Raw genomic sequence first — 26141 nt, 5'->3', positions numbered from 1 at the left:
TAGCTCTGTAAAACATTCAGGAGAGCCTCCCCACCACAGCCTGAGAGAAGCCTCAGGCCATGAAGATGAGGTCAGTGCCTCCCTTCTACCCTCTGCTTGTATGGGTTGGCTTTTCTCAGGCTATCCTTGACTTGGAGCTCACTCACTGCAATTACAGACAGAACTTCACTGTCCCAAGCCAACATCTGCCTGCCCAGGACCCCTCCTGTACCTCTGCACTCACTGGCATGACTCTTCATGGGGTATCTTCAAGTTGTGGCACATGAAAGGATCATGCAAGGCAGAGCAGGAATGTCAGCAATGAGGAAATGAAATGGCAGCGTTGACAGAAACAAAAGCACAACCTGTGGCATTAGGGAGGATATTTTGCTTTGGTGATGAGTCTGTAGGAAAATTACTGCCTTAGTGAAGTGACTGTGGGCCTGGGGCAGTGCAGGAGCAGTATAAAAGCAGCACCTTCTCCTCACTCTCACATCCAGTCCTCTTGTCTCCGTCTCATTGAGAACAAGGTAAGGTTGAAGATTTTTCTCCTCTCACTCCTTCTATTCTCCCTCCTGTTTTCTGGATGTACCTGCCCCTTTGTTCTATGCCAGGTCACAGGGCTGCTTATGGTGGGAGAGGGACAGGAACAGAAAGTGTGCACAGGGAGAGTTTGGGACACAGCTGAAGTGAGTGATGGGATAGGTGGGATTACCCTGGGCTTGGTTGCTCTTGGCAGGGAACTTCTTTGGCTAAATGGAAGAAGAAGCCTGTGGGCATCAATACAACACCTCCAGCTCTTGTTCCCATCTTGGCTTGACAGTGTAGCTGCATGGTGGGGTGATGGGTTGCTCTTCAAAAACCCCTCATGACTTTTTCTTTCCCTCTCTCCCAGGTGCATCTACAGCCCACAGCCATGTCCTGCTCCACCCGGTGCCAGCCCTGTGGCCCCACCCCGCTGGGCAGCAGCTGCAATGAGCCCTGTGTCAGGCAGTGCCAGGACTCCACCGTCTTCATCCAGCCCTCGCCCGTGGTGGTGACCCTGCCTGGGCCCATCCTCAGCTCCTTCCCCCAGAACACCGCCGTGGGATCCTCCACCTCTGCTGCTGTGGGCAGCATCCTCAGCTCTCAGGGAGTGCCCATCAGCTCTGGGGGCTTTGGCCTCTCTGGCCTGGGCAGTGGCCTCTGTGGCCTCCCCTGCTGAAACTGCTCCACCTGGGAGTCTCCACCTGGATCCCCCTCTCCTCCCTCTTTTGACTCATTAAATTCTGCTGCATCCCAGCCTGTGCCTCTGTGTCATCCTTTGCCCTGCAGACACTCTCCCAAGGCAGAGATGTTGCCCCAGGGGTGTTTTTGGGGGGTGTTGTTGGGGCTGGTTTTGCACTGGCTGTCAACACAGGCTGGCATTGGGAGTGCTCAGTGTGTACTGAGGGACCCTCTGGGTTCTGAGTTTCCCTGTCTCAATGGATCTGAAAAGAATGATAAAATCCCAGAATGGGTTGGCTTGGAAAGGACCTTAAAGCTCATCCAGTTCCATCCCCTGTCATGGGCAGGGACAACTTACACTATCCCAGATTGCTCCAAGCCCCATCTCAGCCTGGCCTTGAACGCCTCCAGGGATCCAGGGGCAGCCACAGCTTCTCTGGGCACCCTGTGCCAGGTCCTCTCCACCCTTGTTATAAAGGATTGCTTCTTGATATACAGTCTAAATTTACTCTCAGTGTGAAGCCATTCCCCTTCTCCTGTCACTACATATTCTTGTAAATTGTCTCTCCCCATCTTGACTGTAAATTCCCTTCAGGTGCTGCAAGGCCACAATTACATCACCCCAAATCTTTTCCTGAGAGCTCAGTGTGCACTGAGTGACCCTCTGGGTTCTGAGTTTCTCTGCCTCTTTGCATCAGAATGGAATTTCTGTAAAGAGTTCAGTGGCTACCTTGTACTTCACACACTTTCTCATTGTCTCTCAGTCAGCTCAGCGCTGCATTGGAGGTACCAAGCAGCGAATGTGTTGCTGCAAGGACACAGCTTCCAGCTTCCCATCAGGTGCCAGGCAAACCCTTCCTATCTATACTGTGCCACTGTACCAGTCACTCAAAGTTCCACTAAAACTCACCCTGAACACTTCCCATGATGGGACATGCCATTTTCCATTTCCCACCACATCATTAACTTCTTCCTTATGTCCCACCTACATCTACCCTATTTCAGTTTAAAAGTGTTGCTCCTTGCCCAGTCGCTGCAGGCCTTGATATAATATCTCTCTCCAGCTTCCTTTTCTCTCCCCTATACATAAATGCTGCAATAAGGTCTCCCCAGAGCCTGCCTGAAAAAACTCAAGTCCCTCAGCCTTTCTCCATGGTAGGGACAATGCATCTGTGTGATCATTTCTGCAGCCCTTGTCTGGAGCTGCTCTAACAGGTCCATGCCTATTTTGAATTGAGGACTCCAGACTGGATTCAGGGTTCCAGGAAGGGTCTAACAAGAGCTGACCTGCTGGCTGTGTTTCTGTTTGTGCAGACCAAGACATGATTGAATTTCTGCATGTCAAGAACACATTGCTGGCCCATGTCCAATTTTTCTACCTCCATGATTTCTGGTTCCTTCTCTGCAGGGCTGATCTAAACCATTTCTCTTCCAGTGCTGGCCTTGTTGAAGTTCCTGAGTTTCACATGGGACCATTCTCAAATCTGCCAAGATCCCTCTGAATTGAAACACTTTCCTCAAGCCTCAGCTTGGTGACATTCACTTGTTGAGTGTCCACTCAGTCCCACTATCTATGTTATTGATGACCATATTAACAAATATTGGTCCCTGTATTGATCCCTGATGGACACCACTCATCACTGGTTTCCACTTGGACATTGAGCCCGTGAGTATAAATCCTGGATGCTCCCAAAATTCTCTTGAAAATGTCTCTCTGTGACTTGCAGATGAGGAAGGAAGCCATGACTCCCCAACTGATCCTCTGACCATCAGATCCAGCTTTGCCCAAACCTCCCTCCTGGCCTTGGAGCCCATTCTGCCGAAGGACAAATGACCTCAGCTGACAAAGGGCTGTTCCTGGTCATGTAGAATCATAGAATCACTTAGGTATGAAAAGACCTTTAAGATTAAGGGGTCCAACCATTAACCCAGCTCTTCCAAGCCCAACACTAAACCATGTCCCCAAGTGTCACAACTAAATATCGTTAAATTCCCTCCAGGGATGGTGATTCCACCACAGCACTGGGCACATATAATACCATGCTTAGCAATAAATCTATGGACAGTCTTCCCAGAGTAGCCATTCTTTGGACACTGCTTGGGCATTGATCTGCTGCAGCCACATGATTGCCTTGGAACCACTTGGTTTTCTCTTTTTTCTCCTATTCCTGCACAGAATGTCCTGCTCTTGACACCAGGGTGTGTCACACTCTTGCTTTTCCAATTTCCCCCCTTCCCACTGGGTCAGCAGATCATGAGGACACTGCTCAGTGCTTAGTGCTGCTCATAACACCACAAGGACCCACCTGCAGTGCTTGTCCTCTTTGCCCTGCTCCTTCCTTGTCTCTGCCCAGGGCTTCCTAGGAAAGTTTTTGGAGAGATGGTGGCAGGAAAAGACAGTGGGAAGGAAGAGAGGCAGCAGGTGTGGGCTGAGTGACTCAAAGGGCTGTCCAGAAGCAGCTGAGGGAGGGCTGGACTGCTGCAGGACACAGAAAATCGTCCTTGGAGTAGACAGGGCCAGTGAGGAGGATTGGTTCATTCTACCAGCTCCAAGCATAGCAAGAAGGATAGAAAGCAGCAATACCATAATAAAGCAGATTTAACTCTCCTGTCTTAAAAGGCATCCAAACACCTCCTAAATCTGTCACACAGAACCATCCCTGAGCAACACCTCATCCTTGGGAATCTTGGGAGAATGACAACAGGGAAAAGATGACACAGAGGCATGGGCTGGGATGCAAAAGAAATTTAATGAGTCAAAAGATGAGAACAAGGTCACGCTGAGTGGAGGGCTCAGTGCAGAGAGCAGCAGGGGCAGCTCAGAATCTCCATCACATGGCTGTGGCAGAGATCCCAGCAGGTTCCACCTGCCTGATGCACAGAGGGAGCAGGGCCAGCAGGTGCTCCCCAGGATGGCTGTGTGGGACACACAGCCCAGGGAGCACAAGAAGTCACTCTGAGTGGTAGACAGAGAACTGATGCTCAATCCCTGGGCTTGTACCACCTGGGAGTCCCTGGGTTCCTTCCCCAGGGAAGGAAGCTTCCAGTTTCCAGCAGTTTCAGCAGGGGAGGCTCCTCACGCCACAGAGGCCACTGCCCAGGCCAGAGAGGCCAAAGCCCCCAGAGCTGATGGGCACTCCCTGAGAGCTGAGGATGTTGCCAACAGCAGCAGAGGTGGAGGATCCCACGGCGGTGTTCTGGGGGAAGGAGCTGAGGATGGGCCCAGGCAGGGTCACCACCACGGGCGAGGGCTGGATGAAGACGGTGGAGTCCTGGCACTGCCTGACACAGGGCTCATTGCAGCTGCTGCCCAGCGGGGTGGGGCCACAGGGCTGGCAGGGCTGGCACCGGGTGTAGCAGGACATGGCTTGGGGCTGCAGGTGCACCTGAGAGAGAGAGAAGAGAGGAGCAGACCGTGAGGGGAGTTTTAAGAGCAGCCTCACCACACCGGGAGGGAGATCCTTTCTCTCAGCCCCTATGAGCACCACCATGAAGGCCAAAGCCAAGGACAACCCCTCCCAACCCACAGCTCAGGAGACACCTCAGTCTATATCCAGACTTTCTCCACAACACATCTCCCCTCTCTCTCCCAAGCAGCCTCAAGACACAGCAGAGAACAAGGACAGACATATCTGATCAGAAATCCCAGAGAATTACAAGGGGGAAGAGAAAAGGAAGGAGAAAGAGCACAAGGAGAACCCAGGAGAGGAAGACAAGAAAGGGCTCAAAACTCACCTTGTTCCCAACAAGATGGAGCTGAAGGAGTGGATGGGAGAGTGAGGAGAAGATGCTGCTTTTATACTGCTCCTGCACCGCCCCAGGCCCACAGGCACTGCACAGGGGCAGTAATTTTCCTACACACTCATCTCCAAAGCAGACTGTCCTCCCAAATGCCCCAGGTTGTGCTTTGGTTTCTGTCAACGCTGCCATTTCATTTCCCCATTGCTGACATGGCCATTAGGCCACAGAGGATCTTTTGAAGTGTTGGCATGAGAGGCCTGAGGCTTTCCCGAGCACCATCACGTCAGTACAGGCAGAAGATGTGCCCCCACGTGCTCCAGAGGGCTGTGGCTGTGGGCAAATATGTGGGGAGTGTTTTTACAAACTCCTGTGTGGAAACATGGTCGTTCCTTCCCACCAAACAATCCCCTCCTGAGCACCTGAAGTCTTCCCTCAGTGTGGGTGTGCTGCATCCCTGTCCCTTCTGCTGCCTCCCTGCTCAGGCCACAGCTCACTGGGCATTGCCTCTCTGGGCAGGTTTGGTGCATTGCTGGTTTCAAATGGCTTTGCCCAAGGAAATCTTCTCCTTCAGGGAAGACATCTCCTGGTTGATTTGGCACAGTTGTCTCCTCTCATTGCCATCTCTGGGGGGACCCAGCCTGTGCTGTCCCAGGCTTGTGGAAGGAGGTTGTTGTCCTCCCTAATCCTATGATTCCTGAAGAAGTTCTTTAGGGTTGGGCCTCACTGTCCTCTGTCAGAGGGGTTTGTTGGCTCCCAAGATATCACCATGTTCTTCCCTCTCTCCTCACCCCACAACACAATTTCCTGCATGTTTTGTACCAAAATCTGCAGGACACAGAAGCACAGGCCACCTTTTCAATACACATTGTCAATCCTGCAAGAATCCCTGACCTCTGAGGGAGCTGCCAAGCATCCCTTTTTCCCTGGGCTGGGATGGAGCTGCCCCTGCTGGAGGGGGACTCAGCCCTGCCTTGAACAGCCCTGCAGACATCACACCCTCCTGCCTTGGCCTTTCACCAAAAGGCTGACACACAACCAACCCAAAATTAGAGCATGACTTGCCACTGGTAGGGAGAGTCTCCCCCTGGAAATTTGCCTACTGAAGGCATTCCCTTGCCCTCTGGGATGCATCCCAGCTGCCTCCATGTCTGCAGGGCAGGGAAGTGCATCAGTCCTTGATGTGGTTTGAGAGCAGGTTTTGTAGCCAGGGCTTTTCTGAGCACATCCCCTCCCTGAGCATCCCCAGGCATGTGGCACTGCAGGATCCTGCCAGGCCTCAAGGTCCTGCCAGGCCTCAGGATCCTGCCAGGCCTCAAGGTCCTGCCAGGCCTCAGGGTCCTGCCAGGCCTCAGGATCTTGACAGGCCTCAAGGTCCTGCCAGGCCTCAGGGTCCCGCCAGGCCTCAGGATCTTGACAGGCCTCAATCCTTTGGGCAACTCCACTTCTTTTCCAGGACAACCATCTTCAAGCACAGGGCTGTCCCCACACCCCAGCAGGCCACCCCAAAGTGTCACAGACATCTTCTTATGAAAAATCCTTTCCTTAGGATTTTTCCCTCCTGAGAAGCTGAGAGGCCTCAGGAACAAAATGTAACCAATGGTTATCTGCTGCTGTGGAATGCAAGAGGTGGGTCTGTGATTGGTCTCATGTGGATGTTTGTAATTAATGGCCAATCACAGCCCAGCTGGCTCAGACCCTCTGTCCGAGACACAAACCTTTGTTATCATTCCTTTTCTATTCTTAGCTTAGCTAGCCTTCTGATGAAACCTTTTCTTCTATTCTTCTAGTATAGTTTTAATGTAATATATATCATAAAATAATAAATCAAGCCTTCTGTAACATGGAGTCAGATCTCCGTCTCTTCCCTCATTCAAAAACCCCAGTGAACACCGTCACACCAAAGGCCATTGCCCTCAGCCTGACCAGCTTGGCAGCACTGGGGTGTTCTCAGCACTGACAGTGAGTTTTGAAAAAGTGGGGAGGATTTTGTGCATCCCCCAGGTCAGAGTGCAGCCAAAATGCATCATGGGGTGAGGAGAGGGGAGAAAGAGAGTGATGTCCCAAGAGCCAACATATCCCTGAGGTGGTGAGAGCAGAGGCACCTGAGCCCACAGGATTTGTTGGGTGATCAAGAGGTTTTTGATAGGACAGTGCTCTCCTTCCACAAGCCTGCTGACAGCACAGGTTGGGGTGCCCCAGAGATGGCAATGAGAGGAGACAACTGTGCCAAATCAACCAGGAGATGTCTTCCCTGAAGGAGAAGATTTCCTTGGGCAAAGCCATTTGAAACCAGCACCAAACCTCCGAGAGAGGCAATGCCCAGTGAAAAAGGGATGCTTAGCAGCTCCCTCATAGGTCAGGGATTCTTGCAGGATTGACAATGTGTTTTGAAAAAGTGTCCTGTGCTTGTGTGTACTGCAGATTATGGTACAAAACATGCAGGAAATTGCCAACAGACGCCTCTGACAGAGAGGACAGTGAGCCCCAAACCTAAAGAATTTCTTCAGGAATCACAGGATTAGGGAGGACAACAACCTCTTTCCACAAGCCTGGGACAGCACAGGCTGGGTCCCCCCAGAGATGGCAATGAGAGGAGACAACTGTGCCAAATCAACCAGGAGATGTCTTCCCTGAAGGAGAAGATTTCCTTGGGCAAAGCCATTTGAAACCAGCAATGCACCAAACCTGCCCAGAGAGGCAATGCCCAGTGAGCTGTGGCCTGAGCAGGGAGGCAGCAGAAGGGACAGGGATGCAGCACACCCACACTGAGGGAAGACTTCAGGTGCTCAGGAGGGGATTGTTTGGTGGGAAGGAACGACCATGTTTCCACACAGGAGTTTGTAAAAACACTCCCCACATATTTGCCCACAGCCACAGCCCTCTGGAGCACGTGGGGGCACATCTTCTGCCTGTACTGACGTGATGGTGCTCGGGAAAGCCTCAGGCCTCTCATGCCAACACTTCAAAAGATCCTCTGTGGCCTAATGGCCATGTCAGCAATGGGGAAATGAAATGGCAGCGTTGACAGAAACCAAAGCACAACCTGGGGCATTTGGGAGGACAGTCTGCTTTGGAGATGAGTGTGTAGGAAAATTACTGCCCCTGTGCAGTGCCTGTGGGCCTGGGGCGGTGCAGGAGCAGTATAAAAGCAGCATCTTCTCCTCACTCTCCCATCCACTCCTTCAGCTCCATCTTGTTGGGAACAAGGTGAGTTTTGAGCCCTTTCTTGTCTTCCTCTCCTGGGTTCTCCTTGTGCTCTTTCTCCTTCCTTTTCTCTTCCCCCTTGTAATTCTCTGGGATTTCTGATCAGATATGTCTGTCCTTGTTCTCTGCTGTGTCTTGAGGCTGCTTGGGAGAGGGGAGATGTGTTGTGGAGAAAGTCTGGATATAGACTGAGGTGTCTCCTGAGCTGTGGGTTGGGAGGGGTTGTCCTTGGCTTTGGCCTTCATGGTGGTGCTCATAGGGGCTGAGAGAAAGGATCTCCCTCCCGGTGTGGTGAGGCTGCTCTTAAAACTCCCCTCACGGTCTGCTCCTCTCTTCTCTCTCTCTCAGGTGCACCTGCAGCCCCAAGCCATGTCCTGCTACACCCGGTGCCAGCCCTGCCAGCCCTGTGGCCCCACCCCGCTGGGCAGCAGCTGCAATGAGCCCTGTGTCAGGCAGTGCCAGGACTCCACCGTCTTCATCCAGCCCTCGCCCGTGGTGGTGACCCTGCCTGGGCCCATCCTCAGCTCCTTCCCCCAGAACACCGCCGTGGGATCCTCCACCTCTGCTGCTGTGGGCAGCATCCTCAGCTCTCAGGGAGTGCCCATCAGCTCTGGGGGCTTTGGCCTCTCTGGTCTGGGCAGTGGCCTCTGTGGTGTGAGGAGCCTCCCCTGCTAAAGCTGCTCCCTGCACTGTGGCCTCCACCTGGATCCCCCTTTTTTCCCTCTTTTGACTCATTAAATTCTGCATCATCCCAGCCTGTGCCTCTGTGTCATCCTTTGCCCAAGGCAGAGATGTTGCCCCAGGGGTGTTTCTGGGGGTGTTGTTGGGCTGGTTTTGCACTGGCTTTCAACACAGGCTGGCATTGGGAGTGCTCAGTGTGCACTGTGGAACCCTCTGGGTTCTGAGTTTCTCTGCCTCTTTGGATGAGGATAGAATTTCTCTACATTTTCCCGAGGTAAACATCCACTTTGTTTGCACTTCTTTTCCTTTCTCAGCTCAACACCGTGACACAAATACTCAGCAGTGAATGTGTTACTGCCCAGACAGAGGTACTGGATTCCCATCAGACTCCAGCAGATCTCATGGATCTGATAGGTTTCTGAAAGAGAGGGACAGAGGGCATTTGGCTGCCTTCTCACAGACCCCTGTTATCATAGGAGCACAGAATGGGTCTGGGTGGAAGAGACCATTAAGGTTTATGTAGTCCAACTCTTTTGCCATGACACTAACATCCTTCACTGCGTCACACAAGGTTGGAGCAAACCTGACCTTGAACCCTTCCCCAGATGGGACACCCCATCATTCTCTAGGCAACATTTCCCAGTCTCTTATCACACTTATCACAGTAAAATTCTTCCTTATGTCCCTTCTGTATTTATCCTATTTCAATTTAAAACTCTTGCTTTTTGTCCAATAACTACAGGCCTTGAGTAAACATCTCTCTCCAACTTCTTCATTCATCCCCTTTACATATCAAAGGGTGTCCCCAAAGCCTGCTCTTCTCCTGCCTGAAAAAACTCAAGTCCCTCAGCCTTTCTCCATGGTAGGGGCAATGCATCTGTTGTGATCATTTCTGCAGCCCTTGTCTGGAGCTGCTCTAACAGGTCCATGCCTACTTTGAATTAAGGACTCAGGACTGGATTCAGAGTTCCAGGTGGGGTTTAAGAAGAGCAGATAAAGAGGAGAATCTCCTCCTTTTACCTGCTGGCCATGTTTCTGTTTGTGCAGCCCTGAACCTGATGGAATTTCTGATCTGCAAACACACATTGCTGACTCATGTCCACTTTTCAATCTCCAGTGTCCTCATGCCTTCCTTAAAGGTCTGCTCTCAGTCCTTTCTTCTCCCAGGCTGTTCTGATATTGTGGATTTCCAGAATGCAACTTTCCTGGGAGAGTTTCTGGGGACAGGGAGGCAGGGAGAGGCATCAGGTGTGGGCTGAGGGTCTCCAAGGGCTGTGCAGGGGCAGCTGAGGGAGGGGAATGGCTGAACTGCTGCAGGATGCAGGTGGGCATGGTGACACACACCCTCAGAGAGTCCAGATTTAAAGTTGTTGCTGTTGAGATGGTCACAACACACAGAAGAACACCATGCACTTCAGAAGGCTTCTCACTGTTTATTTTAACAGCTTCCTGTCTTTTATACCTTCTCACAAAGTTTATACCTATTAATTGGCTCCAATAAATCAACAGAATGTTCATTGGTGCAGGGAGGTCTCCACCACTGTTTTCCACCAATATCCAACTGCAAGGCCGCCCTGTTTATCTTTTCTTCTCCTTGATTTCCATGTCAATGACCTTGCTAGAACTCCTTTCAGGGCCAGAGGTGACTCTTACCAGCTCCTCTTCTTCAGCTAACTAACTCTCTCTGGCTAACAGACCAGCTGTCAGCCCCTTCCACATGAAGTTGTCTTTGTAGCAGCCAACCCTGACACATGGCTCAGTTTGGAAGATCAGACAGCTGCAGAAGCTGAGCTGGGCAGTGCCACCAACCTTTTGGCCCTGGTACAGTGAAAACTGAGGGGGACATAAACTCAAGGCAAGAACAGAAGGGAAGACATCATGTCTGGTCACTCTGACCCTCTGACACTGACCACTCTGATGAGGGAAGATTAACAAGGACTTTGCTGGTGAAAGAGGTAACAAGGACATTACTAGTGTGAGAATGATAATCAAGAAGATTGTGTTTCTAAAGGGACTGGGACAAAGGGGTCTGAGTGGAAGATTTTGTACGAATGAAGTGACCTACAAATAGTGGTGAGCTTGTGTAATTAGCTGGCTTTGCTCTGCTGGCATCAGTTCATGTCTGTGAATCCCCACACTTCAGTCTCTGAAAAGGATGAGGTGCTTTTGTGGTAACACCATCAAAACAGGTGGAACTTCCAGGAGTGTTCCTGGACACCTAGGATTGTTATCAACATCCTGGGCTATTGGAGCACAACTGTGAACAGGACATTAATGGGAGCAAAGATCCCACTCTGCTCAGCACTCCACAGATGGCATCAAGCATGCTGTGCTGCCTACTGCACCGTAACTCAAAAAGATCTCCAGCAGGAGAAGTGAAATACATGAAGATTCACCAGGGTGGTGAGAGAAGTGGGACATTTACTTGTCAATGAGAGGCTGAGGACACAGGCTTGCTGACAACAGGAGAAAACTTGAAAGCTTTGTTGGGAGAACTAAAAGTATTTTTGGAGTACTGGTGGTCATTGAACTGTGTGGGGTAATTCTTGTAGATAGAGAAAGGCAGAGTAAATTAGAAAGGTGACACTAAATATGAGTAATCAATCCTGTGTTAACATAATGAATGTGATGTTGACAACCATGGCAGCACCACTTCCAACAACACCCTCCCAGAACCACACAGCAACACCTCTCTTGCTGGACATGTTGGGTGAGCATGTGCAGGGGAAAGGATGACACAGAGGCACAGGCTGGGATGCAGCAGAGCTTTAATGAGTCAAAAGGTGAGAAAGAAGTCACTCTGAATGGTAGATAGAGCACTGATGCTCTATCCCTGGGCTGGTTCCATCCTGGCAGTCCCTGGATTCCTTCCCCAGGGAAGGAAGCTTCCAGTTTCCAGCAGTTTCAGCAGGGGAGGCCACAGAGGCCACTGCCCAGGCCAGAGAGGCCAAAGCCCCCAGAGCTGATGGGCACTCCCTGAGAGCTGAGGATGCTGCCCACAGCAGCAGAGCTGGAGGATCCCACGGCGGTGTTCTGGGGGAAGGAGCTGAGGATGGGCCCAGGCAGGGTCACCACCACGGGCGAGGGCTGGATGAAGACGGTGGAGTCCTGGCACTGCCTGACACAGGGCTCATTGCAGCTGCTGCCCAGCGGGGTGGGGCCACAGGGCTGGCACCGGGTGTAGCAGGACATGGCTTGGGGCTGCAGATGCACCTGGGAGAGAGGGAAGGGGGAAGCAGAGCAAGGGCTGAGTGAGGGGACTCTGTTCGTCCATCATCTGGAGAAAAGTCAGAAGCGCAAAACTGCGCGATGTTGTTCAGAGACACCCAACAGCCTCACTTCCTCCTCAGTTCTAAGGAGTCCCCCTAAGAATGACCAAGCCTGGGCTCCTCCACAGCTCAAGTGACAGTTCAGTCAAAACCCAACCTCTTTCCATGAACAACTTCTGCCCCTTCCCTCTCCCATAACAAGCAGCTCTCAGCAACCCACATGGATTTAAAGCACAGAATGTGATCAGAAAGCCCAAAGGAGGAAGAAAAGCAAGGGCTTCAGACTCACCTAGATCCCAAGGAGATGGAGGTGAGAGGAGTGAATGCGAGAGCAAGGAGAAGGTCCCCCTTTTATACAGCTCCTGCACTGCCCCATTCCCCCAGGCACTGCACTAGGACAGTAATTTTCCAACACATTCACCTCCAAAGCAAAATATCCGCCCTAACGCCACACGCTGTGGTTTGATTTCCATCCAGGCTGCCATTTCATTTCCTCATTTCTGACATGCTTGCTCTGTGCTGCAGCTCCTTCCACGTGTGCCAGGCCAGGCCTGAGCACCCCCGGGATCAGAGGTGTCCCTGCAGGCACAGGAGGTGCCCCCAGGCCGGAGGGTCCCTGCAGGCAGGGGATGCTGGCTCAGGGCAGTGCCTTGCCCCTGGTGGCAGCTGCCTCTGCAGGGACAGCCCTACTGCCACATTTCTCTTCACAGAGAAAAGCAAGGCACAATTCTTCCCAAGGGTTTCTGAGATTCACATTCTCTTAACCTCAGAGAAAGGGAAAACACAATTCTTATCACTTGCTGTGCCTGTGTTTGTTTAAAAGTAGAATGCAATGTGTAGATTGTTTACCCACAGTGATGGTGATTTGTTTCCTTGGCCTGTCAGGGCCAGGTGTGTGTTTGTGTGTCAGGACTGTCACTGACAGCCACGAGATTCTGTGCAGTGTGTGCAGAGTGAGTGCTTGGCAGATTCAGTTTAGATGAAATGTATATAGTATAGTATAATAAAGTCATTAATTAGCCTTCTGATATCAATGGAATCAGATGCATCATTTTCTCTCCCCTTTGTTGGAGTTGCCTTTGATTTACACCCAGTCAGGCATCTGGCAGGATGGAGGCACCTGTCAAGAGTAAAAGAAGTTAGAAAAGCTGGCAGCAGCTTAGGCATCCTGTGGGCAAGGATTAAGAAAGGTCCAAGAAAATCACAGGAAGCCAAGAGGAGCTCTGAGCATAAGGGATGTGCTCAAGAGGTACAAAACCAGGCCACATCAATGAGTGCTGCACTTCCCTGCCCTGCAGGCATGGAGGCAGCTGGGATGCATCCCAGAGGGCAAGGGAATGCCTTCAGTAGGCAAATTTCCAGGGAGGGACTCTCTCTACCTGTGGCGAGTCATGCTCTAATTTTGGGTTGGTTGTGTGTCAGCCTTTTGGTGAAAGGCCAAGCCAAGGAGGGTTTGATGTCTGCAGGTTTTGTTCCAGGCCAGGATGAGTTCCCCTCCAGCAAGGGCAGCTCCTGCTGTGCTAAGAGAAAACATCTCCAATACTGGGCTGCAGCCAAGCCCAGAACTCCAAACAGCCACACTCACACCTTGCCCTCAGCAGGACCTCACTGTCTGCCAAAGAAGGTGGAAATCACCATTTTTCCCTGGTCCCATGATCCCTTCCTTCCAGAGACACCTCCAGCACATCTTCTGCCTGTGCTGATGTATCCCTGCCTGGGAAATCCTTCAGTCTTTCATCTCAATACTTGAAAGGAATCCTTGGATGCCTAATGATCACGTCAGGAATGAGGCAAACAAATGGCAGTGTTGATGGAAATAAAAGCACAGCCTGTGGTGTTAGGGAAGATATTTTGCTTTGGAGGTGGGTCTGTAGGAAAATTACTACCTTTGTGCAGTGACTGTGGGCCTGGGGCAGTGCAGGGGCAATATAAGAGAGAGCTCATCCTCACTCTCTCATCCACTCCTCTTGCCTCAGTCCGCTTGGGATCAAGTGAGTTGGGTCACTTTTCTCCTCTCCTTCCTCCTCCTTCTCCTCCTGTTTTCCAGTGCATACCTGTCACTTGGTCCTTTGCTGCATCATGGGGCTGCTCTGTGAGAGGTGGAATGTGAGAGAGGGTTGCATGGAGGGAGGCTGGGGCTTTGCTGAAGTGAGTGATAGTCTGGGCAGGAACATTCTGAGATTGGTTGCTCTTGGCAGGGACCTGTGGGCTAAACCTTATCACTCTCTAAAATTTCCTGAAGGGTAGCTCTGCTCAGGTGGGGTTGGGCTCTTTCTCCAGGCAGCACTGACAGAATGAGAGGTCACAGTCTCAAGGTTCATCAAGGGAAATATAGGTTGGATAATAGGAAAACTTTTTCAAACAAAAGTGAAAACCCTTTATCACAAAGGGTGATAAAGTTCTGGAATAGTCTGCCCGGGGAGGTGGTGGAGTCACCATCCCTGGATGCGTTTAACAAAGCCTCGATGTTGAACCGGGTTCCAGGGTTTGGTTGAGGTGTTGGGGCTGGGTTGGACTCAATGATCTTGAAGGTCTCTTCCAACCTGCTGATTCTGTGAATTCTGTGAAATGTGAGGAAAAACCTGTGGGCATCCCTGCATCTCCAGCTTGGATGGATCCACTGTGTGGTGAGGCTGCACTTCAAACACCTCTCATGCTCTGCTCCTCTCTTCCCTCTCTCTCAGGTGCATCTGCAGCCCCAAGCCATGTCCTGCTACACCCGGTGCCAGCCCTGTGGCCCCACCCCGCTGGGCAGCAGCTGCAATGAGCCCTGTGTCAGGCAGTGCCAGGACTCCACCGTGGCCATCCAGCCCTCGCCTGTGGTGGTGACCCTGCCTGGGCCCATCCTCAGCTCCTTCCCCCAGAACACCGCCGTGGGATCCTCCACCTCTGCTGCTGTGGGCAGCATCCTCAGCTCTCAGGGAGTGCCCATCAGCTCTGGGGGCTTTGGCCTCTCTGGTCTGGGCAGTGGCCTCTGTGGCAGGAGATGCTTCCCCTGCTAAAGGTGCTGGTGATGATTCCAGGGTGTGAACCTAAGGACTCAGCAGGATGGTTCTTCACTGGGGATGGAGCATCAGCTTGTTGCTTCCTGAGGGGCTGAGCAAGCCCTGCAGCCCTTGCAGAAGGACTCTTGGCAAGCACAGCCCAGCCCTGCCTCTGTCCCCTGCCACTCTCTCCTTTCCCTCCTGTGTCCTTGTTCCCTTGTGCTCCCTGGAGCTGTGAGTCCCACTCAGCCATCCTGGGGAGCACCTGCTGGCCCTGTTCCCTCTCTGGATCAGGCAGGTGGAACCTGCTGGGGCACAGACTCCCTTCTGTCCCTCTTGCTCTCTGCACTGGGACCTCCAGAGGGACCAAGCTTGTTTCTGTGTTTTGTCTCATTAAATTTCTGCTGCATCCCAGCCCATGTGTCTGTGTCATTTTTTCCTCTGCAGGTTCTTTCTCAACATGCCCAGGGGAAAATATGTTTTTAAGAGCTGTTTTTGTGGGGGTTTGCTTTGGATGAATATGCAGTGATGGATAATTGTGACTGTGTTCACAGGGGTCTTAGGATAAGGGAAGAGACAAGGATCTGACTCCATGTTTCAGAAGGCTGATTTATTATTTTATGATATAAATTATATTAAAACTATACTAAAAGAATAGAAGAAAGGATTTCATCAGAAGGCTGGCTAAGAATAGAAAAAGAAAGAATAATAACAAAGGCTTGTGGCTCAGAGAGTCCGAGCCAGCTGACTGTGATTGGCCATTAATTAGAAACAACCACATGAGCCCAATCCCAGATGCACCTGTTGCATTCCACAGCAGCAGATAATCAATGTTTTCATTTTGTTCCTGAGGCCTCTCAGCTTCTCAGGAGAAAAAATCCTAAGGAAAGGCTTTTTCATGAAATATCATGGCTACACATAATAGCATTGTGTAGGTTTTACACAAGATGGAGTTCAATTTCACCAAATTAACCCTGCTATGAATTCTTTGCAGTTGGAGCTAGAATGGTGCTGATAACACAGAAATATTTTGGGTTTTTCTGGGCAGCGCTTGCCCAGCATCAACCCTGTCTCTCCACCCTCCTCTGCATAAGGTCATGGGGGTGGATGTGGTCAAGAGGCTGGGAGAGGACATAGCCAGGCTGCCTGACCCATGCTGACCAAAGGGATTTTTGATACCATGAGCCATCATGGTCAGCAAAAAATGCTGAGAGAAAGGAGGGGGCTGGCAGGGGAGCATTTATTAATAGATTGTTTGTCAAGGAAGAAACTGCTAAGTGTACTGAGTCCCTGCTTCCCAGGAGAGGCTGGACATTGACAGTTGATGGAAGATGATAATAAAACTATTTTTTTTTCCTGTGTTTTTGCAGTGTTTCCTTGCTTTTCTTCATTAAACTACCTTTATCTCCATACACAGTATATTAATTTTATCTTCTCCCACCATACTCTTTGAGGAGAGGGAGTGATTGAATATTTTGATGGGCACCTGAGGGCCAGGAAAGATGAGACTGTGCAGGGGATGAGCAATTAAACCTCTCCATTCTCATCCATGAGTGATGCAGGTTGTTTTGTTGTGTGGGCTCACAAAGTCCTTTTTCATCTTAGTGTGAGGTGTTGACAAATACTAATTAACTCTATTGACTTAATGTGGTGTTTGAGGTGTCAGGGTGGTGTAAAAAGAGAGAATTTTTTGCTGTGGCAACAGTGAAATTTATCCTGAGGTGGCTGGTGACAGCTTTTAACACAACTCTGGAGCTTGACCAGTACTATCAGAGGACAGGGGTCCAAATCACTTCTGAGAATGTCACCATGCATCTGAACTACATTTAAGAACACAGCAGTGGAGGCAGACACCCAAATCACACATGAGAACACCAGGGCTGAGGTAGGGACCCAAACAAAACCTATTGTAATTGTCCCAGTACTGGAAAAAAATTGTGGACAAGGAGGTGAATGGGACCATGGCACTGGTGAATGAGTGAAGGGGAGAAAAGAGAAAAAACCCACGAGTTGTACAAATGCAATCAGCCACCACCTTGCACCATGCTCTCTACTTTGGAGAGACTTGCCTACAGTTTTTGGCTGAGCATGTTCTGTGGCATGGCACAGCCCTTTCATCAATTCAGCTGAACCAGTGGGAGGATTTTCCCACTTGATTCTTCTTCCCTGGCACACTGGCAATCCTTGAACTGTAACCTGTCATGATTTTATGCTATTCAGAGTATTATTCCATTAACTGTCAGTGTCAGTCCTTCAGTGGTGTTTGCAGTCTCTGGCAGCAGGGAACATACTTGAATACAGTGGAAAGTCCACTTAGGGGTCAAAAAGTGGGAAGATCTGCCGAGGGGTCTCCCTGAGGCTGATGGTGTTTCCCTGAGTGAGTCAGTAGAGCTGCCCTCTGATCCAGCAGGATGGCTCAGTGCAGGGTCCCCCTAACTGGACACTGACAGGGTGGCTGTTGGAATTCAGGTCATCCCTCTGGCTCTCCTGGATTGCCCAAACCCCTGCCAGGGGGCTGAGAGACCTTGGCACAGAGCCCAAGACACCTGTGACTTTGATTGTGACCCATGGAAAAAATTACCAACCTTATATGAGGATCTGCAAGCCACTAAAGTCTAAGTAGAATAATAGTTAGTTTGTCATGGGGTGGAAAATAGATTTTTAGGGTTTTTAGAATGGGGGCTCAGGAGGCAAGATGGGGAATCTGGGCGTGTCCAGCCTTTCTCCTTCTTCTTCTTCTTGGCCTCCATCTTCTGCTGTGATGGTGGCACTTTTGGATTGGTTTAAGGTAGAAGTTCACTGTCTAACATAGGTGATAGGTATTGGAAAGTGATGGTAAATAATGTACACATAGTTTTTAGTATAAAAAGATAACACCAGTGTGCCTCTGTCTGACCTGCTGAATGTACCTCGGCAGGCCAGAGAAAGAATTTTATAGATAAGAAACAATAAACAACCTTGAGAATGAGAACTGAAGAGTTCTGACTCCTTCTTTGACTGCCAGGCTGGGAAAAGAGACTTTCTAACACATCTCAGGGTCACTGTGATCAGCAGAAGTCCCAAGAGTTGGCTGGCACAAGGGTCTCGGCTTTTCTGGGGCACTGACAGACAAATTAAACATTAAGGGTTGAGGAAATCTCCCCTTTTCCCATGACAGCATCTCTGATGGAGCTCTAGCCAATGAACTGTGTTGAATCATTCCATCCAGCCCTAGATAGGTAGAGAAGTTTGAAAAACAGAGGATCACCCTCTGAGCATAGTCAAAGCTATCCTGTGATAATGGTCCCCATACAAGCATACCCAATAACCCTCCCCATGTCATTTTGTGAGGGCATGTGCAGGGGAAATGATGACAAAAAGGCAATGGCTCAAATGCAGTAGAACTTTAATGAGTCAAAAGATGAAAACTACATAATTATGAGTTAAAGGAGCACCAGAGGCAGACAGGAGTCTGCACCAAATAACTGTGGTGGAGATCTCAGAAGATGTCCATCTGCCTGATCCAGAGAGGAGCAGGGCCAGCAGGTGCTCCCCTGGCTGGATGTGTGGGGCTCACAGCCCCGGGGAGCACAAGGGAACAAGGACACAGGAGGGAGGCAAAAGAGGGGAACAGGGCAGAGGCAGGGCTGGGCTGTGCTTGCCAAGAGTCCTTCTGCAAGGGCTGCTGGGCTTGCTCAGCCCCTCAGGAAGCAACAAGCTGATGCTGCATCCCCAGTGAAGAACCATCCTGCTGAGTCCTTAGGTTCACACCCTGGAATCATCACCAGCACCTTTAGCAGGGGAAGCATCTCCTGCCACAGAGGCCACTGCCCAGGCCAGAGAGGCCAAAGCCCCCAGAGCTGATGGGCACTCCCTGAGAGCTGAGGATGCTGCCCACAGCAGCAGAGGTGGAGGATCCCACGGCGGTGTTCTGGGGGAAGGAGCTGAGGATGGGCCCAGGCAGGGTCACCACCACGGGCGAGGGCTGGATGGCCACAGTGGAGTCCTGGCACTGCCTGACACAGGGCTCATTGCAGCTGCTGCCCAGCGGGGTGGGGCCACAGGGCTGGCACCGGGTGTAGCAGGACATGGCTGTGGGCTGCAGGTGCACCTGAGACAGAGAAATGAGAAGCAGAACAGAAACTGTGGATGAAGAGCAGTCTTGCACTCCACTAAGAGTGAGATAAGTCACAAGTTGGAGAAATGAGCTGGGCACTTTGCAGTGAGCTCCACAGGTATCCCATTCCTTTCTGCCCAAAAGAACCCCCTGGACAGCAACCAAGCCCAAAGAGGTTCCTTCCTAGCCCATTGCTATGAGACACAACCAAGTTTCAGCCTCTGAAGATGACAGAACTTCCTCCCCTTCCCTCTCCCATGACAGCAGTTCAGAACCCCATGTAGGACTGGGGCAGGTATGAGCTGAGGTGCATTGGAGGAATAGGAAGACAAAGAGGAGAAAAAGCTTCAGACTCACCTTGTACTGAAGGAGATGGAGGCGAGAGGAGTGGATGAGAGAGTGAGGAGAAGGACCTGCTTTTATAGTGCTCTTGCACTGCCCCAGGCCCACAGACATTGCATGACAGCAGTAATTTTCCAACAGACTCACCTCAAAACCAAAATGTTCTACCTAGTGGCGCAGGTTGTGTTTTGGTTTCTGTCAACCTGTGCTGCCATTTAATTTCCTCATTTTCAACATTCCTGCTCTGCTTTCATGTGCTGAGATGAGGCACCCAAGGATATCCTTGGTGATGCTGTGTCAGTGAAGTCAGAAGATGTGTTTGAAGTTTGGTGGGGTCCCATGAACACAGGGGATGTTGGCTTGGAGTGAATTGCAATGGTATACAGCTCCCCTTGTAGCAAGAATTTTCATCTGTCTTCCTATTATTGAGCTTTTTTTCTGGAGAGAATGTTTGCCAGTTTGTCTGAGGATGCAGGACTAGGGACAACCAAGGCCTGGCTGGGTTTGAACCAGGCAAAATACATGAGGGGCACAAGAAATTCTTCCAGGTAGATGAGAACTCCAAAGGCTGACTGGAGCAGCTTCATTGAGGACGAGGGTTACAGGAAAGGTGGAGGTACTCAAGGGATTCTTGGCCTTGGTTTTTACTGGCAGGAATTGCTGTCAAGAGATTGGGCTCCTTGGAAAGTCACCAGCAGGAAAGGTTTACCTGCACAAGGTCCTACTGGGGGAAGAAAAATCTCCTTCCCTCTACAGGCTGGAGATGATTGGATGCCAAAGAGCTTCACAGCAGAGGACAGGGGTTCTGGAGGGCACCATGGGACAGCCCTGGGCCCTTGAGGAAATGGCATCTGACAATATCCTGGGCTGCTCAGGAAGGGGGTGTCTTTCAGATGATGGAAGTGTAGAGAAAGAGGAGACAATGCCTCTCTCAGTCTTCACCTACAAGATCTCCCAGGCTGCTGCATCCCCTAAAAGAGTTCTGAGAAGGTGGGAGAGCCTTCCCAGCAGTGAATGGGTGTCAACAAAAAGACTGTTTGACAAGAGTCAACCAGCGAAAGCTTGCTAATGCATTCTGGGTCATGGCTTCTGTAAAGTGAATTATTGACTGTCTGGAGAACTGGGCCACAGGGGCCCTCTAGCATTCAAGAAGAACAAACAGCAAGATCTGCACTTGGAAATGAAGAACCACTTCCAGCAGTATGGGCTGGAGACTGAACTGTGCTACAGTCCTAGAGCCTCGGCTCTCTTTTCTCTTGTGAGAGATGCCTTGGGGAGAGGCTTGGAGGGTGCAGTGGATGCACAAGCCTCATCCTCCTGGCCAAGGAGACCATGCTGTGTTGAGGAGCTCTCCTGAATGCTCTGTGGAGGGTTTGGAGGGGTTGCAGAAAAAAATATCCTCACTGGTTGGGACTCATCAATGGTCCCATGTGTAGGAATGTGCCCACTGTTGATGGAGGGACAAAACTATCTTTTAGTCCCTTAAAAAGGAAAGAAGCCCAGAAGTTTCTCTTCTCAATTGGGTAAAAAGACATTTTATAGGCCTAGGGGACTTCACCTCAAACTTCAGGATAGCCAATTGGACAGGAGCTAAAAAATCCCACCTAAGCAATTCACTAGAAAAAGAAGAGCACAAAGAAACTTATGGCTTTTGTGAGGTGTTTTACCAGGAGCAAGAACCTCTTGCACATGAATCGGTTTTTCTCTCTAAGGAGTTTGTTATTTTGCCTTTTATTAAAACCTTTTTGTTTCCAACACTGCAACAGAAGCCACGCTGCTGATTTTATGTCTCCAAAGGTAGCTGAGCTATCCTGGGTGAGTAATAGACCTCCAAGAGGTTATGAGACCTGGCTTGAGGAGGCAACTATTACTCCTGTGCATTGAGAATTCTCTTGGCATCTGTGCTTCAGCACACCTTGTTTACCATGCCCAAAAAGACTTGCTTGGAAAGCAACCCAGCAGCCCTTAGGGAAGCAGGAACTTGTCCAGCTCCCTAATAAATGAGAGCTGTCAGTGACAACCCCTGCAGTGCCATGCACCTCAGAACACTGAGGGAGGGGATGTGCTCAGAAAAGCCCTGGCTACAAAACCTGCTCTCAAACCACATCAAGGACTGATGCACTTCCCTGCCCTGCAGACATGGAGGCAGCTGGGATGCATCCCAGAGGGCAAGGGAATGCCTTCAGTAGGCAAATTTCCAGGGAGAGACTCTCCCTACCAGTGGCAAGTCATGCTCTAATTTTGGGTTGGTTGTGTGTCAGCCTTTTGGTGTGAGGCCAAGGCAGGAGGGTGTGATGTCTGCAGACCCATGTCCCTTGCAGGGACACGACTGCCCTCCAGCAAGGGCAGATCCATCCATAACCCAGGAAATGTGGTGCAGGCACTGGGCTGTACCCAAGTCCAGAGCTTCAGGCAGCCACGACAGCCATTGCTGACAGCATGAGCTTCTTGCCAACACTCCCACTGCTTCAGGGGCTCACAGGACAGTCAACATGTTTTGCAAAAGTCTCTCGTGCTGCTCAGGGTTTAAGGCATGCTGCCAAAGCTCATGGCACTGTGAGGAGAATGGGACAAACAAGGTGCTGTGCCAAGCCCCAACACACCCCTCATGTAGTGAGGGGAGACTCTACCAGAACTGTAATCATGGTCCTTAGGAAGGGTGACATTTGCTTTCTTCATGGTGACTGAAGGCAGTGATTTGAGACCCCCAGAAACTGCCATGAGAGGGGATGACTCTTCCAAGTAAATCTGTAAAGGATGGAGGGAGAAGGATAAGTCATGTCATTAGGCACAGGAGCCTTTGGGTACTCAGGACAGACTCCTGCACTGGCAGGGGGAGAGTCAAACCTTTCTGTAATGGGGTTTGAAAGGAACATCACCAGATTCCCCAGTTCCATGTCCTACATCTGCACAGACCCCTCCTGCACCTGAGGGTACATCTTCTGGTGACAGGGGCATGATACATCTTGGGAAATCATTGGAGCTGTCATCCTGGAACTTGAAAGGAGCCTACATAGCATAATGGGCACGTCAGAAACGAGGAAATGCACTGGCAATGGTGATGGAAAACAAAACACAACCTGGGGCATTAGGTGGGATGTTTTGCTTTGAAGATGAGTCTGTTGGAAAATTACTGTCCTCATGCAGTGACTGGGGGCCTGGGGCAGCACAGGAGCAGTATAAAAGCTGTTCCATCTCCCCACTGTCTCATCCACTCCTCTCCAGTCTCCTTGAGAACAAGGTAAGTCTGAAGCTCTTTATTCTTCTTGTATTCATTCTCACCATTGTGCTTCCATGGGATTTTTCAGCACAAAGCTGTCTCTCTTTGTCCTATACCTGATTCTGGGGTCCTTGCTTTCTATACCATTCCCTTGCTTTCTATGGGACAGGGAAAGATGCAAAAAGGGTGACATGGAGAGACCTTGGAGCTCAGTTATGTGTCTCCTGTGGTGTGGGCTGGAAAGGGATCTCCCAGAGCTTGGTTGTGTTTTGCAGGTCTATTTTGGGCTTTGGAGAACTGTAGAAACCCAAGGCACCCAGGCAATATTTCTCTGCCTGCTCTGGGGTGCCCTGGTCCCCAGGGGAGCTCTGACTTTGACCCTCATTCATGGAGAAAACTAAACTTCAAGATAGACTGGAATCCACAAAAGTGTGGAATAGATTATAGAGAGCAGTGTTGGTGTATCACTTGGTGAGAAATTGTGGTTTTGGGATTTTTAGTGTGTTGTGGATGGAAGCAAGATGGAGGGCACAGGGTGTCGTCCTGGGTTTTTCTTCATGCTTCTTCTTCCTTCTTCTTCATGGGTTTGGGTGGCATTTTGTAATTGGGCAGAAGAGTCCACACTGGGGGCTCTTTGGAGTCAGTTATTGGGTTAAAAGGGAAAATAATCTAAGTGTCTGTCACTCTTGCACCAGGATTGGGGCAGGAACAGGCGAGAGGCAGGATGATAGAAAAGGCAAAGAAGGTTTTATTCGAAAGAACCGCACGGTTTTTATAGAGTGGTACAATAGATTCTATTCTATTGGCTAACTAACAGAAACATCTTTCTCACACACTGTCCTTGAAAGGAACAGAAAAATAAAGTAGAACACCACCTGCAAATTGTTTATAGTCAACAAGTTATCACATCTTTCCAGCTCCCTAAAACTTCTCACAAGCCGCTGTGAGAAACGCTCGCCATTTCTCTCTCTCTGTCCCATGGCATCCACAGGTGTCAGTTCTTAATTGGATAATTTAGTCTTAAAAGACCTTGTAACAAGAGATTGTTGGCCATTTTGTGCCTTCTAATGAAAAGCTGCCCAAATCACAGCAGTGAGACTGTTTTACTGATAAGAAATAATAAACTCTTGAGTCTGAACATGAATTACTGTCCCGAGTGCGTTCAGTCCAGACTCAGAAAAATGGATGACTGGGACCCCCACAGAGGGTCCCAGATGACTGGGACCCCCACAGAGGCCTCCCTATGGTCCTTCCAGCTCTTTGTGTGAGCTGTCTTCTCTCCCTTGTGATGGTGTTACAGGCTTCTACTCACTTGTGCTTTTCTACCACCCTTCCCTCTCTCTCAGGTGCATCTGCAGCCCCAAGCCATGTCCTGCTACACCCGGTGCCAGCCCTGCCAGCCCTGTGGCCCCACCCCGCTGGGCAGCAGCTGCAATGAGCCCTGTGTCAGGCAGTGCCAGGACTCCACCGTGGCCATCCAGCCCTCGCCCGTGGTGGTGACCCTGCCTGGGCCCATCCTCAGCTCCTTCCCCCAGAACACCGCCGTGGGATCCTCCAGCTCTGCTGCTGTGGGCAGCATCCTCAGCTCTCAGGGAGTGCCCATCAGCTCTGGGGGCTTTGGCCTCTCTGGTCTGGGCAGTGGCCTCTGTGGCAGGAGATGCTTCCCCTGCTAAAGGTGCTGGTGATAATTCCAGGGTGTGAACCTAAGGACTCAGCAGGATGGTTCTTCACTGGGGATGGAGCATCAGCTTGTTGCTTCCTGAGGGGCTGAGCAAGCCCTGCAGCCCTTGCAGAAGGACTCTTGGCAAGCACAGCCCAGCCCTGCCTCTGTCCCCTGCCGTTCCCCTCTTTTGCCTCCCTCCTGTGTCCTTGTTCCCTTGTGCTCCCCAGGGCTGTGAGCCCCCCACATCCAGCCGGGGGAGCACCTGCTGGCCCTGCTCCCTCTGTAGGGCAGGCAGATGGACTTCTAGAGGGTTCTCAGCCACAGCCATGGGGCACAATCTCTTATCTGTCCCTCGTGCTCACTTCACCATGACCATCGCTTGAAATGACCTAGTTTCCCTCTCTTGACTCATTAAAGTTATGCTGCATTTGAGCCATTGCCTCTGTGTCATTTTTCCTGCAGATGCTCTCCCAAGACAACCAGGGAAAGAGATGTTGCTCAGTCTTTGTTCTGGGAGGTGTTTGGGAATGGCTCTGAAGTGACTGGTAACACAGGCTTGCATCAAGTTTGCTTAGTCAGACACTGGATTAATTTCTGCTTTCTGAATCTTGCAAAACTTGCAGGATGATGACATTGCAGATGCCAAAGGGATTTTATTGCTAATGGCATCCAGGGCCAGCTTTAATCTTTATGGATGGAAAGTTCATATGGAGCACCACTCTTTTCTCTAGTGCACCAGGATAACTTGGTCCATATCTGCCAATCCTTTCTATGCCATGAAATTTCCATTTCTTTGTCACTACACACAAAAACTGCATGCCAGAATCCCTTTACTTATGCTTAAACACTCCACCTGGCAGCAATCCCTCTTTTTTTTTTTTTTTTTTTTGTGGGATAAAAATCTCTGCAAAGACAAAAAAGTTTTTGTCACTGAATTGTTGGACTTAGTGGAGTCTTTAACAGTTTCTTTCAGCCCTTGGAACAGAGCAGTGAGACCAGGTCAATGTAGGCAAGTATAATCTACAAGGATGTGTGGTCTTGGGACATGGAGAGATAAAATTTCCACTACAGAATCTTTTCACCCCTTTGTCCATCCTCTGAAGAGTGGCTGCTGTCAGAACAAGGCTCATTGACTGGACGTGTCTGGCTGTGGAGGTGAAATAGCAGCTTCACCCAGAGCTCAGCCTTCATTGAATCACTGAATACCCTTGTGGCATTGTGAGGTCCCTAGGATGAGGTGAGAGGTGAGAATTTGACTCCATGTTTCTAGGCTGATTTATTATTCTATGATATGATATGATATGATATATTATAAGAAATGATCTACTAAACTATACTAAAGAAAGAGAAAGGAGACATCAGAAGGCAAAACAAGAATGAATAATAAAAACCCGTGACTGATGAGGAGAGTCCGACACAGCTGGCTGTGACTGGCCAATAATTAAAAACAATTCACATGTTTGGATAAACAATCTCCAGACCACATTCCAGAGGAGCAAAACATGGAGAAGCTGGGGCTTCTCATCTTCCCAGGAGAAGAACTCCTGGCAAAGGGATTTTTTAGAAAATATCACAGTGACATACCCTGAGCTGGAAGGCACCCACAAGGATCACTGAGTCCAAATCCTGGCCCTGCACAGACACCACAGCCATCCCACCCTGTGCCCAGGAGCATTGTCCAAATGTTCCTTGAGCTCTGGCAGCCTTGGGACTGTGACCATTCCCTGGGGAGCCTGTTCCATATCTGACCACTCTC

The 26141-nt window shown here is 50.4% G+C and overlaps 5 protein-coding genes across 5 annotated transcripts; 3 read left to right on the top strand and 2 right to left on the bottom strand.

Moving 5' to 3' along the window:
- Window positions 1-8373: 8373 nt before the first annotated feature.
- Window positions 8374-8805, top strand: LOC139601562 (feather keratin 1-like). The gene is made up of 2 exons (XM_071450687.1): window positions 8374-8421; window positions 8479-8805. Exons 1-2 carry the CDS (start codon window positions 8374-8376, stop codon window positions 8803-8805), a joined length of 375 nt encoding a protein of 124 aa, XP_071306788.1.
- A 2910-nt stretch (window positions 8806-11715) lies between these two features.
- LOC139601561 (feather keratin 2-like) lies at window positions 11716-12003 on the bottom strand. The gene has a single exon (XM_071450685.1). It carries the CDS (start codon window positions 12001-12003, stop codon window positions 11716-11718), a length of 288 nt encoding a protein of 95 aa, XP_071306786.1.
- Window positions 12004-14785: 2782 nt separating this feature from the next.
- On the top strand, window positions 14786-15082 carry LOC139601560 (feather keratin 1-like). The gene has a single exon (XM_071450684.1). It carries the CDS (start codon window positions 14786-14788, stop codon window positions 15080-15082), a length of 297 nt encoding a protein of 98 aa, XP_071306785.1.
- Window positions 15083-18836: 3754 nt separating this feature from the next.
- Window positions 18837-19616, bottom strand: LOC139601519 (feather keratin 1-like). The gene is made up of 2 exons (XM_071450651.1): window positions 19518-19616; window positions 18837-19154 (listed from the first exon to the last, which is right to left on the bottom strand). Exons 1-2 carry the CDS (start codon window positions 19614-19616, stop codon window positions 18837-18839), a joined length of 417 nt encoding a protein of 138 aa, XP_071306752.1.
- Window positions 19617-22615: 2999 nt separating this feature from the next.
- On the top strand, window positions 22616-24395 carry LOC139601559 (feather keratin 1-like). The gene is made up of 2 exons (XM_071450683.1): window positions 22616-22743; window positions 24023-24395. Exons 1-2 carry the CDS (start codon window positions 22616-22618, stop codon window positions 24393-24395), a joined length of 501 nt encoding a protein of 166 aa, XP_071306784.1.
- The last annotated feature ends 1746 nt before the right edge of the window (window positions 24396-26141 follow it).

Source organism: Agelaius tricolor, unplaced genomic scaffold (assembly GCF_023055355.1).
Source record: "Agelaius tricolor isolate 1412-34295 unplaced genomic scaffold, bAgeTri1.0.p SCAF_31, whole genome shotgun sequence".
Classification (NCBI taxonomy): domain Eukaryota; kingdom Metazoa; phylum Chordata; class Aves; order Passeriformes; family Icteridae; genus Agelaius; species Agelaius tricolor.
Note: the sequence above shows the minus strand (reverse complement) of the source record. Positions and strands in the feature narration are given on the sequence as shown.

Excerpts from the sequence above, each read along its gene's own strand:
- LOC139601559 (XM_071450683.1), top strand. The coding sequence starts at position 22,616 with ATGAGTCTGTTGGAAAATTACTGTCCTCATGCAGTGACTGGGGGCCTG. Across the intron at positions 22,744-24,022 it reads CCAGTCTCCTTGAGAACAAG|GCTTCTACTCACTTGTGCTT; the intron begins GTAAGTCTGAAG and ends ATGGTGTTACAG.
- LOC139601519 (XM_071450651.1), bottom strand. The coding sequence starts at position 19,616 with ATGTCTGTGGGCCTGGGGCAGTGCAAGAGCACTATAAAAGCAGGTCCT. Across the intron at positions 19,155-19,517 it reads TCCATCTCCTTCAGTACAAG|GTGCACCTGCAGCCCACAGC; the intron begins GTGAGTCTGAAG and ends TCTCTGTCTCAG.
- LOC139601561 (XM_071450685.1), bottom strand. The coding sequence starts at position 12,003 with ATGTCCTGCTACACCCGGTGCCAGCCCTGTGGCCCCACCCCGCTGGGC.
- LOC139601560 (XM_071450684.1), top strand. The coding sequence starts at position 14,786 with ATGTCCTGCTACACCCGGTGCCAGCCCTGTGGCCCCACCCCGCTGGGC.
- LOC139601562 (XM_071450687.1), top strand. The coding sequence starts at position 8,374 with ATGGTGGTGCTCATAGGGGCTGAGAGAAAGGATCTCCCTCCCGGTGTG. Across the intron at positions 8,422-8,478 it reads AGGATCTCCCTCCCGGTGTG|GTGCACCTGCAGCCCCAAGC; the intron begins GTGAGGCTGCTC and ends TCTCTCTCTCAG.